General features: G+C 35.7%; 1 protein-coding gene across 1 annotated transcript in view; it reads left to right on the forward strand.

Annotated features, from left to right (window-relative positions):
- DST (dystonin) overlaps positions 1-13,318 on the forward strand; it is a 510,996-nt gene that overhangs the window by 452,701 nt on the left and 44,977 nt on the right. Inside the window, 7 exon segments of the mRNA XM_037732623.1 lie at positions 910-1,128; positions 5,451-5,654; positions 6,966-7,197; positions 8,100-8,326; positions 10,219-10,341; positions 10,464-10,565; positions 11,865-11,966. Of these exon segments, the coding sequence (XP_037588551.1) occupies positions 910-1,128; positions 5,451-5,654; positions 6,966-7,197; positions 8,100-8,326; positions 10,219-10,341; positions 10,464-10,565; positions 11,865-11,966 (1,209 nt within the window).

Below are 13,318 nucleotides of genomic sequence, written 5' to 3' on the forward strand. Positions count from 1 at the left end.
TTTCAATTCATGTTCAGACATGTAAGCAGCCTAAAGAAATTGATGTATAATATTGCTTCTGGTAGTAAAGATATCTCATGGCAAAAAAATATAGGAATCTCTGTGCCTAAAATTACATTTTAAAAAGTATACATTACTTTTAAGGTAGACCATAGATAAAATAATAGAATGCAGGATGTCATGATATGCACTTTGTTACTTACACTCTACAATGGCGATTTTCTTATTTGTAATTGAATCCTTATTATTTCTGTAAAGACTCTGATGTGAAAAAATACATTGTCACGAAATAAATAATTTTTGTTATTCTGTTGTTTATTGGGTTATGTTTGTGCTTTATCTTCTGCTATTAGTTTTTGCTATGAATTTATAACATAATCTAGATCACTGTGACTACCCTGTTAAATCAGTGTATAGCACAATGATACAGTGTTCTGCTTTGATTCCTCTCTCTCTCTCTCCCTCTCCATATATATATATACACACACACATATGTATATATACATATACACACATATGTGTGTGTATATAATTAATTTTGTTAACTAGAAATTTTTACAATTTCATTTGCAAAAGGTAGTTTGTTTTTTTTTTTCTGCAAAGTAAATGTTGCCAGGGTCATGTAAGATTTATATTCTAACCTTGAAACCATTTTAAGAATGACTGGAGAATTTTGCTTATTGTTTTTGGAGATCTCAGTGTCTTATTCATAAAAAACTTGAGGCCCTTTAATTTAAAGTAAACTTTTATACATAGAAATTATTAAAATCCGAATAGTTTTTGTGGATGCATTTGTTTAACATATGTTTGTCGAATGCCCACTCTGTCCACAGGACAGAGCACTGTGGAGTGCTTGTGCTCGTTGGCCTGACCAATTAAACATTTCATCTTCTTCTTCTTCTTTTCTAGAAAAAACTGGACAAGGTACTGAAGAACTACGATACCATCTGCCAGATTAACTCAGAGAGGTATCTGCAGCTGGAACGGGCACAGTCCCTGGTTAACCAGTTCTGGGAAACATATGAAGAACTTTGGCCATGGCTGACAGAAACACAAACAATTATCTCTCAGCTTCCTGCCCCAGCCCTTGAATATGAAACTCTAAGGCAGCAGCAGGAAGAACATCGGGTAAGCCTGGTGTGAAAGAGAATATTGGATTCCCCATTAGAAGAGAATCATGATTTTTATGACGGTTTTTAGTGCTGTTAAACACTTACATGATTAAGGCATTTTGATAATGCTGTGTTCTGGTCTGTGTAATTTGCTTACCTCATAATTGCTTGTTATACAGGGTTATAGTGAGAAGGCTCATGTGGATAGACTTATTATATATGTCATGTTATATCACAACTTTTATAAAATTGAATGCAGTATAAACCATCTAGATAGAAAAAAATTCCCATTTAAAAATGTTACAGAAATAAGCTTTTGAAGCACTCTCAAGTTACACACATTGAATTGTTTTTAATTTATATGTGTAGAATGTAAATGCAGAATAGAAATACATGGGAGAGCTGTTATACAGACAAGGCCATTGAGCTTGGAGAAAATGTGTAATATGGCTGAGTGTGGTGGCTCACGCTTGTAATCCCAGCACTTTGGGAGGCTGAGTTGGGCAGGTCATGAGGTCAGGAGTTCGAGACCAGCCTGACCAACATGGTGAAACCCTGTCTCTACTAAAAATACAAAAATTAGCTGGGAGTGATGGCACGTGCCTGTACTGTAATCCCAGCTACTTGGGAAGCTGAGACACAAGAATCACTTGAACCAGGGAGGTGGAGGTTGCAGTGAGCTGAGATTGTGCCACTGCCCGATTTGCCCTAGGTGATAGAGCAAGACTCTGCCTCAAAAAAAAAAAACAAAAACAAAAACAAAAAAAAGAAAAGAAAATGTGTAATATAATGAATGTGTCAACATGGTAATATTATAAAAGCTATGAGAAGGAAAAATGATGAAGTATAAAGACAGATTATTTTGTTCATCTTATGTACATGGAACTCTTTGAAGTTCTTATTCCTGTAAATGTAGATGAGTAAAGAAGGAAGAACACATTTACAAGTACAGTTATAGTACATTTTAAATATGTATGAAATGGCACATGAAGCCCTCTTTTCAGCAGTCACTTAATTGTTAATATGGCTTAAAATTTTGTAAGGGTTTATGTGAGAGTGTTCAAGACTTGTCAGAAAAACTAGATTTCTTGCTATTTATGGATTTGTGAACCTAGCTGCTCCTTCAGATCTGTACAGCATGTACTCTGAGACTGATCATGGATGTGTGTGTGTGTGTGTTTGTATGTGCATGAGTGTGTGTGTGTGTGTGTGTGTGTGTGTGTATGTATGTATATGTATGTATGCCTGTGCCCAAAAGAGAAAGAGAGAGAAACAGAGAGAGAGAGTAAGAGGGAGAGGGAGAGGGAGAGAAAGGGCGGGAACAGTTCAATTCAGGGTTTATTACATCATTGTTTGGAATATGTGACATACTTGTTAATCTTGTTTGTTTACCTTTTTGATGAATTGGCATTGAAGACTATACCGAAGTATTTATTTAGAAGAGAGTTTTAGAGAACACTTTAACTTTATTTACTATAGACTGGGAATCTTAGGGAGTTCTATCTAAATGATTCAGCAGGAGAAAGATAATGTAGAATTGAATTTTTGTATAAAGGTTTATTCGTGGCAAAAATCTGATATCTACTCACTGAATTATTTTAAATAAAAATATTTCATGGATTTCTTTGCTAAGGTGATTTGAATAGCTGCATTTTTAGCATAGCATCAAATGGTATGGAAAGGCTTATTGTTGAGCTGAAATTTTAAAAATTGAGTTTTTTGCCTTTTTGCATAATCTTAAAGCTTTCAAAACAAATTTATGATTGTTTGTATAAAGGGAGGTGCAAAGCTTTGTAGCCACATCTTCAGATTGTTTAAACTAAAAGCTTTGCTGTCTCAGAATATTTGTAGCCTCCTAGGGTGGCATTTCTTCTCCAGCTCTACAGCATCATCTCCATGTATTTTGGGGAGAAATCTAGTTCATTCTAGCCAGGAATGAAAAATGGCTCCAAGGGTCATGTTACCACGTGATAGATATCTTAATGTCACACTGGATGTCTACAGCATGACTGGACTCCTATGGCAGCATGTTGCCAAGAATCATTTTGTCACATATGAGGCAAAAGCCATCTCCTTTAGTCTCCTTTAGTGTCCTTTTTTGATGCTCACACATACCTGAGTACATAGCCAGTAGGTGTTCTCTTGCCTGTCATGGAATGGTTTAAAAAAGGTTCCTCAACTGGGCACAGTGCCTCACACCTGTAATCCCAGCACTTTGAGAGACCGAGGTGGGTGGATCACCTGAGGTCGGGAGTTCGAGACCAGCCTGACCAACATGGAGAAACCCCGACTGTATAAAAATACAAAATTAGCTGGGTGTGGTAGCACATGCATATAATCCCAGCTACTGGGGAGGCTAAGGCAAGAGAATCACTTGAGCCTGAGAGGCGGTGGTTGTGGTGTGCGCCATTGCACTCCAGCCTGGACAATAAGAGTGAAACTCCATCCCCAAAAAAAGAAGAAAGAAAAAAAGGCTCCTCTCAGTACCTGCCAAGTGCCAAGCCAAGTTGCCTCACAGTGGTGCTATACAGATGAGATCCTACCTAGACTCAAAGAAACTCAAGAAATATCAGCAGAGGTCTAGCATTTTGAGAGTCTCTTGATAACATGTGAGTGAAAGCTTGTTTTCCAGGCATTCCCAAAAGAACATTGACAGTAGAATGTATGCAATATCTTCAGTTTTCCTTTTCCATGAGATTATTTCTACTGATATGTTTACGATTACCACCTCCAGTAAAGCAGCATTAAGATATCTAATTATGCAAAATAAAAATAAGAAAACCTTGGCCTGGGACACCCAGGAGCTAGATTGCAGACTTGACCCTCCCATATACTTATGTGCCGCAGGTTACATAGACTCTTCCTTCTTTTAAAATTGAATTCATGTTTATTTAGCCCTTTCCAAAACTATTTTGAGACAGTCTTCTAAAAACCTTCAAAAAAGTATATTATATTGGTGATAGTTAATGATGTAATGTGCCAGTTTCCTCAACAAGTTCTCAAAATAATGCTCATAATTGATTTCATAGACCCATTCAATAAAAATTTAGGCATATGACCATCCTGGTGATTTTTTTCCTGGTAACTGATGGAAATTAGAGTTTGCAGGAAAAGATTGTAGCTTATCTCTAGACTATCTGTCTTGAAAGTAAGTTCACCAGAGAAGCTTTTGTGAGAGGCTGGAGTTTGGAGATACATATTTTGGTGAGGACAAAGGGCTGCTGCTGAGGGGACGTAATCAATAATGTGGTGCAAATGGAAGACTCCTCAATGCTGCACAGAGTCCAGCCTCAAAAAAATCTGCACTCAAAGGCAGATCTTCCCCCTGGGGGTGGCTTTGGCTTTGACCCATGAAAAACTGCTCATTGAAATCCACGGGATCCATGAAGTGTAGATATTCCAGCTTTATTCAGGCTTTCAACACATCTTCTCTATTAGAGGGAATGGGGCTTCTCTTGAATTCTACACCCACCCACTAGTATAAATATTGTATTTCTTGATTAGGTAACAAAATTACACAACACATTCTTATGACATGCATTTTTCCTTAAATACACCTTATAAATAATGCCAGTATGTAGCTGTGTATTGATGGATTGATTGCCCTTGAAGCCTGTAACATTTTAAAATAATGAATAGAGACAGATTCATTCATATGTATTTCTATATATCATTTATATGTAGAATAGATTTCTATATAAATATAAAATGTAATACATGGCCATTCATTTTATATCAGTCCACATATACAAATGCAATGCCTCGTGGGCTTATATCACCCTAGCATTCCTAATCTGGAGGTTTTTCTCTCCGCATTGCTCTAACTTCTATTGAGCTTCTTTCTATTCTTTTTTCTTCCCTCCCTTCTCCTTCCTTCCCTCACCCCCCATCTTGTCTCTCCCTTTCTGTTTCTACTATTTTTGTATATATCATGAGTGTGCAGAAAGGAACACCATGAGATTTGACTTGGTGTCTGTAGGTTGGGGACATAGTGAGTTCAGAATTCTTTTATGCAATATGACCCTTGGCTAATGTTCTTGTCAAAATGTGCTGCTCTTGGTATGAGATGCATAATAAACTGTGATTCATTATTTCACTGAACCAGCATCTTTGTGTGTATCCTAAAGGGACTTTGGCGTGACCAGACTGTTGTTTAATCTTTGTGTCAGGGCCCTCTCTTCCTGGCAATGAAGTGTATGAGCCATCTTGTGTTAAATGCCTTGTGCTGGGGAGGGGTTTGTTTGGAGTTTCTTGCCAGCTGGATGCATTGCAGGTGTAGACAGCTGTAATATAGAGGTGTGACCCTGAGATACTGAAAAACTGTTTGGTTTGTTATAGCAACTGCGAGAGTTGATAGCTGAACACAAGCCTCATATAGATAAAATGAACAAAACTGGGCCACAGTTACTGGAATTAAGCCCTGGGGAAGGCTTTTCTATCCAAGAGAAGTATGTGGCAGCTGACACCCTTTACAGTCAAATTAAAGAAGATGTCAAAAAGCGAGCCGTGGCACTGGATGAAGCCATTTCTCAATCAACTCAGGTAATTGTTTACACTAAAAATAGAATTGGGTTCTTGCAGACAGCAGAGTACAGAAAGACATTTTCCTGAATCTCCTGATTAAATTTTAACTAAAATTATTTCACCACATTAGCTCTGAGTATTGATGTCTGTGTCTCTCAGAGGTGATATTTGCTTGAATCCAGCCCTCCTCTACTTATCTTTCTCTGCCTACCAATAGATATAATAAAAATAATTTTCAGTGACTTACGAAACATGCAGTTGTCACATTGTCCAAATATTTAATTCATTGACCATCCTTACTAGAATGCAATATTTGCCATTGGGAGAATTAAAGGAAAGTGTTACAATTATTAATAAAACACTCTCAAGAAGGCAGTGAGAAGAAGGAATGATAGGCTGAATGAAAGAAAAAGAATATAAAGCTCTATACTGACGGTTTTTTCTTTTCTGAATATACCTTGTTTTCAAGAAGTTGAATTTTGAAATACCTACAGATTTTCCCATTTTCAAGGTTTGGTTTTTGTTATTAGTTATGGGACATTAGGGTGGGCCAATGTCACAATCCCATGACATTTAACTTTGAGATAGTATAGAACAGCGTTCATTCATAGATATGAATGAACAAGTTTTTATAGCTTTGCTTAATTGTCTATGGAACCTTTAAAAAAATTTTTTTTAATTCTCTCATGTGTCTGATTGCGTATTTAACCATTAAGTAAATAAAAGCTTCTGAAACTTGTAACTTCTGTCATGTCAGAAGTTATAACATTGGGGAGGTTTTTTCCTTTAAAGTTTTAAACATTTTTCAGTTCATGAAATGCATAACTTAAGGATTCTCTGGAATCTAATCAGAACTTTCCTGAATTTCACATTAAATAATATAAATTTTCAGGATGCCAAAATAGTTAATTAAAAATGAAGTAACCAATCCATTTGAATAGACAAATACTCAACTTATTGAACTTGATTTTTAAAATTAATTTGAATTATGATAACAGGATGAAGCAACAGATAAAGAGATGCTGCTGGCCATGTCATCCTGGTCCAATTGCATATTAACATATACCATTTCTTAATGGATACACTCAACTATTCATAAGAAACTAAGTCTATATAGGTAGTGTGACACAGAGGCGCATATACATCATGATTTGAGGCATGTCTTGACACACCAGATGGATGTAACTTTTGAATGGGTCTGTTGATAAAAAGGCTAAGATTTATTCTTAATTGTGACATTAAATTGTAAAAAATGTTTTTTCATTTAAATTTCGCGCTTGGTATTACATATCTTTTTTTCCATAAAAGATCTCTTTGTTTTACTCCTAGTTCCATGACAAGATAGATCAGATCCTTGAGAGCCTGGAACGCATCGTGGAGCGTCTGAGGCAGCCACCTTCTATCTCTGCAGAGGTCGAGAAGATCAAGGAACAGATCAGTGAAAATAAGAATGTGTCGGTAGACATGGAAAAGCTACAGCCATTGTATGAAACACTTAAACAGAGGGGAGAGGAAATGATCGCTAGATCTGGGGGCACTGATAAAGACATATCTGCCAAAGGTAATAATTTTGGAATAGGGAAACAAACTTCATTTTTAAAGCAGTTCTAAATTTTTATGCTGTTTACTCACAGTCCGGTTGCATTAAATAATGCTGCATCTTAGAAAAGGTATTACAAATATGATGTGTTTATAGTTGAAGGACTGTGTATGCAAATCCCTTATTAATGTCTTCCTGTGTTTGTGAAATTAATCGATTGAATGCAAAGTGAGCCATTATACATAGACCATGTATAATGACCATATGTTCAAAGACCATGTATTCTCAGGCCCTTTAAATTAATAGGTTGAAGCATATTGCTAATAAAGCCAAATCTAGGGGTTTTTTCTTCAGAGTTACTAGCAGAGTTACTGACTCTGCTACCTTACATAGCATGCATGCCGCATCAGATAGCCACAGAACTGGGATCTACAACCATAGCTAGCCATGTTTGAGATATGGGCTGAGGATCAAAAGGAAGAGCATGTGTGTAGTGGAAATTGACAATAAGAGTACTCTAGAAGCAAGCCCAAAATACATACCATACATTGTTATATTCCTGAACAGACGATTGTATTTTGATTTGGAGAACCTAAAGGTATACCTAGCTGATTATTTCACTCCCTTTGGGATTAAGGACAGCCTAAGTGAACTTGAAACTTGATACACTTGGTTCTACTCTGAGCTCACTTTTGTCAGGAAGAACCTTGGTTTGGCAAGAATAGGAGATCTAGAGATATTGTATTATTTGACGTAGACACTTGGACCCACTGATACCCACTGGACTAGGGTCATCCGAAACTTGGTCCAGTTTTAGATGCTTAGCAAATTGGATCACTGCCTTCTATGTGAACTGTAACATTCTGCTTTGTTGGTTACATGGGGCTAACCAATAGCCTTGTGGATGTTGTTTTGCTCCATAGCTGTTCAGGATAAGCTTGACCAAATGGTTTTCATTTGGGAGAACATACACACACTGGTAGAAGAAAGGGAAGCCAAACTACTGGATGTGATGGAGCTAGCAGAAAAGTTCTGGTGTGATCACATGTCATTGGTAGTTACCATTAAAGACACTCAAGATTTCATCCGGGACCTGGAAGATCCTGGAATTGATCCTTCAGTAGTAAAACAACAGCAAGAAGCAGCAGAGGTAAGCAGAAAATCTCATTTAAAGTTAGAAAAATAAGTTGTGTTGTAATGAAATCCAGATTTCTTGGGTAAATATTAGGGGTTATTCTGTTAAAATTTATATTTGGTTCTGAAAATGAAATGTGCAGTGATACAGTAGGAGATAGAGTTTATAGAGTATACCCACAAATTTCACTTTGAGATTCCATGTTTAAAACAGTTTTTCAGGCCCTGCTAAACGGGGGCTCATGCCTGTAATCCCAGAACTTTGGGAGACCAAGGTGGGTGGATCACTTGAGGCCAGGAGTTCAAGACCAGCCTGGCCAACACGACAAAACTGTCTCTACTAAAAATACAAAAATTAGCCAGGCATGGTGGTGCACACTTGTAGTCCCAGCTACTTGGGAGGCTGAAGCATGAGAATCTCTTGAACCTGGGAGGTAGAGGTGGCAGTGAGCCAAGATTGTACCACTGCACTCTAACCTGGGTAACAGAGCAAGACCCTGTCTCAAAAAACAAACAACAACAACAATAAAAATTTTCCCTTTATCCTAACTGTTTTTGCCTTATTTCAGGGCCTCATTATCTCTTTGTTTCTTTATAGTTTCCAGAGTAATCCAAAGTGCAGACTGTCCTTCCCTGTCAGGCCTCTGACCTTTCTGCCAGTCTTCCCTCTAGATCGGCCCTTACTGTGTTGCTGCGTAAACCCCCTCAGAGGTATCCCCTGCCTTCTGGATAAAGTTTAAACTCCCTAGAGCAGGGCATGCAGCTTTTTGCATCCCAGCCTAGCTCATGCCTATATTTCCAAAGTTATGTTTTTCTGTGTCTCCTTTACCAAGCTCCCTCCCTGCTAGTGATTAGAAAGGGTGTTTCCCAAAACAAACTGTTTTGCCCTTTCTAGCATCAGTGCCTTTGCACGTCTTATTTCCTCACTCTAGAATGTCCTTCCTGCCACTCTTCTGGCAAAGGCAACTCAAGCATCAAGGTTCAGTTGGATAATTACTCCCCATGTGAAACCTTTTTTTGTGTACTTACTGAGTTAGTGCAGCTGTGTTCCCATACTACTTTCTTCATGCAAAGGACTCTGCACATAGTATGACTTACTGTTGCTTATGCCTCTGTGTTTCCTCCTGGACTGTGGGCCCCTTGAAGGGAATAGCCGTATCTATTTTTCTTTGTATCCCCAGTGCCTGGGTTAGGACTTGGTTTATGCTTATTCAATGTTTGTTGAATGAATGAATCTATTTAACCACGGAGATGAAAGCAAAAGTAGGATACTGCCTTTCTGTTGTGGTATTTTTATACCTTATAGCTCCTACCTAGGGTAATGACATAAAATGTAAATCCAAAGCTAGATTATTCTAAATCTGCTAACAAATACATTAATTTGTATAGTTTTTGAATACATGTTTCACTTGTCTGTTTTAAAGATATAATGGTTTGGAAACCAAAATGTCTTTCTAAGCCTTATAGTATTGTTGATATTTTAAAAAATGCGTTTTGATATTTGTTAAGGTATTTCTTATTTATCATTTCTTAAATATTATCTTTATAAGAAACATTTGGCAGTTGTTACTAGAAGGGTGTATTTTTCTTTTAAAATATTTCTTTTCTTGTTAAAAAAATTTGTTGCAAAAACTTTGAAAACAGAAAGAAGTAAAAATTATTATAATGCCACCTTCTAGAAATAACCACCATTGATATGGTTGTGTACTTTTTAAAGTTTTGGTGTGATTTTGCTTAAAATTCTAAGGCTTTCTAGCCTGGGCAATAAAGCAACACCCCTGTTCTCCTCTCCCTCTTCCTCTTTCTTCCTCTCCTTCATTCTTTTTTTTTCTTTTTTCTTTTTTATTCTCTTTCTTTCTCTCTTTCTTAAAAAAAAAAAATTCTAAGGCTGTCATTTTCTTATTCTAGGCCATAAGGGAAGAAATAGATGGACTACAGGAGGAGCTGGATATAGTTATTAACCTGGGTTCTGAACTCATTTCGGCATGTGGGGAGCCTGATAAACCCATTGTCAAAAAGAGCATAGATGAGGTACAACCAGCTTACTTATCAGCATGGCTTTTAAAAAATTTTTAGTTAATGAAAATGTTTTGTTAAAAGTAGTTGAAACTTCAAAATATGACACTAAAAGAGTTCTAACATACATCTCGTAGTTAAATTCAGCATGGGATTCTCTAAATAAAGCTTGGAAAGACCGGATTGACAAACTGGAGGAGGCAATGCAGGCTGCCGTTCAGTACCAGGATGGACTGCAGGTAAGGGGATTACAGTGTATGTGCTGGGCTTAGCTGGAATCATACTAATTGATGTCTACATATTGACACCACCCTAAGACCTGCCAGTGCATATACAATTGTGGGCAAATTATTCCTGTGGTTGCCTCATGTATCTCAGTTCATGTTTTGTCTTTCAGAAGATTATTTCTGACCTTTCAGATACGTGTAGATTTATATACACATCTAAACACATTTCTGTATACACATTCAGTGAAATTTACTTTGAAAAGAAATATTTTGATTTTTTTAAAAGTGAAAGTAAATGTTCCCACGCAGTATTTTTTATAAATGGCTCAGCACCAGACAGTGAAATGGAACTCAATCTGAATTCTGTTCTGAGTGGAATAAGATGAAAGGAGTAAACACTATCTAAAAATATCACCAAGTTTAACTAAAGTCAGAAGTAAAGAAATTTGATTTGAAGCCAGTGTTCTCCATGTACAAAATAGATTTCTATTAGGTCATAATCTGGTGTGTAAAACGTGTTTTCTTCTTTTCCATATTTATAATTCCTTTTAATAGTTGTTTTTCATTTCTCTTAAAGGTTTTCGTTCAGTTCATTAACCATTTGTAAGGTTTATTTTTTTTTTAGTATTAAAAATTCTCTTGTCAGTTGAGGCCAACTAGGATGTATTTCTCTGCCTCCCTTAACCTTGCTCCATTTCCTCACAGGCTGGCAGGAGTTTAATCTTTCATCCTTCTTACCATATGGAAAAAGCTTAAGTATTTCCATAACACAAAGTGAATATTCTTTTTAAAGCCCAGATGAGAACATCTTTTCCTTTTTCATTATGCCACTCCATTTCTATATTTGTAAAAATAAATGTCACAGCTAGGCTTTATGCCAGCTGAGAAGTTTTTTGAACTTTGGAAATATATGAAAAATTTTACGACAAATAACACTTTATTATAATTCCCCTTTCCTTTTTTTTTTTTTTTTTTTTTTTTTTTTTTTGTAACCAAAGTGATAATTTACCAGTGAGGTATCAATGACAAGTAACTAACTTGGGCTCCAGCCCATCTGTGAGACTCGGTCAAGAATCGATCGAATAAACCATTTATTTTGCAAACTTGTGTGTATCTATTTCATATTTGGGACGATCATTTTGATATATTGCTGCTTTTACTTATTTAGGTGAACCATGTTAATTTTTTATTAAATAGTCTCATTTCACAATATCTTTTAGATTTACAATTGTATTTTTCTGTGGTACTTGAAATATTGTAGCAATTTCAAATGTACTGTTGTAACAACACATGGACTAATGTGTCTTTCAGGCAGTATTTGACTGGGTAGATATTGCAGGTGGTAAATTAGCTTCAATGTCTCCGATTGGAACAGATCTTGAAACTGTCAAGCAGCAGATTGAAGAGCTAAAGGTATGTGTGGGAACCAATTTATCAAAGACTTCCTTGCAGTTTTAAGTTCTTGATTCACATGATTTTTACATAAATTTATTTTACCTAATGTTAAGTATGACAACTTAATTATAAAGCTAGATTAATGCACATTGTGCCTTCACATACTAAGAAATATATAAGTGCTCATTAAAGGAAAGAAAATGCTATTAATAGTTTTCTTTTTATAATAAATTAATTATGGTTAATTATAGAAAAATCAGAAAATACAAATAAAAAGGAGAAAAACAAATTATTTGAAGTCACCCAAAATGTTACGTACCTAGAGTCAAACTTTCTTAGATTTGATTTATAGCCTTTTCAGTATCTTCATGTTAGGGACATACGATGTGTGTGTGTGTGTGTGTGTGTGTGTGTGTGTGTGTGTTTAGAGAGAGAGAGATGTATTTAGATAATACTGTAAGGATTTTTATAACTTGTTTAACTTGTTTATTATTCAGTAGTATATTGTTATCAGTATACTACAACATCATTTTTCTTTTCCTCATACATATTTTTAATGCTAATTTTTAATTTTTGTGGGTACATAGTAGGGGTATGTATTTATAGGTTACATGAAATATATTGATACTGGCATGCAATATATAATAATTACATCAGGGTAAATGGAGGTACCCACCTCAAGCATTTATCCTTTGTGTTACAAATAATCCAGTTATACTCTTTTCATTATTTTTAAATATACAAAAATTATTTCTGACTATGATGACCTTGTATGCTCACAAATACTAGGTCTTATTCATTCTTTCTATTATTTTATACCCATTAACCCAATATTTTTATTTTCTTTAGAGTGTTCTGAGTAATTCATTTAGTCTAACAGGTTAAAAACACATCCATGACATAATAATGTTTCCCAAAAATGTTAGTTTTGTGAAAGTTTGTTGTTTTTCATAGTTGTCCTCTGTAATTTTTGCTTTTGTAGTTCTTGATCTGCAGATGTGAAAATGGCTAGGCTGTTTCCTCTTGGAATTCCTCTGTACCAATAATCATTTATCAAAATGGGATCAGCTATTTCCTTCCTAATTTTAACTCTCCATATGCAGAGACATCACACCGTTTGCTATGAACTCTGCTAGAATTTATGTGAAATTATTATCTGGCTTTAAAATTACAGCATTTCTATCTCTAAGTACAGCATAGAATATTTCATTTAGAAACAAATTTTCTTTGTGATAATTTTATAGTTACCATCACCAAATTGAGATTTTTATTTTACTTTAATCTGCTCATGTAGCAAACACATGATATACTTTATGTACAATTATGAGTGTGGATAATTTATTTTTGATAGGTTTTTTTTTTTTTTTTTT

Source organism: Cebus imitator, unplaced genomic scaffold (genome assembly GCF_001604975.1).
Source record: "Cebus imitator isolate Cc_AM_T3 unplaced genomic scaffold, Cebus_imitator-1.0 Scaffold460, whole genome shotgun sequence".
NCBI lineage: Eukaryota > Metazoa > Chordata > Mammalia > Primates > Cebidae > Cebus > Cebus imitator.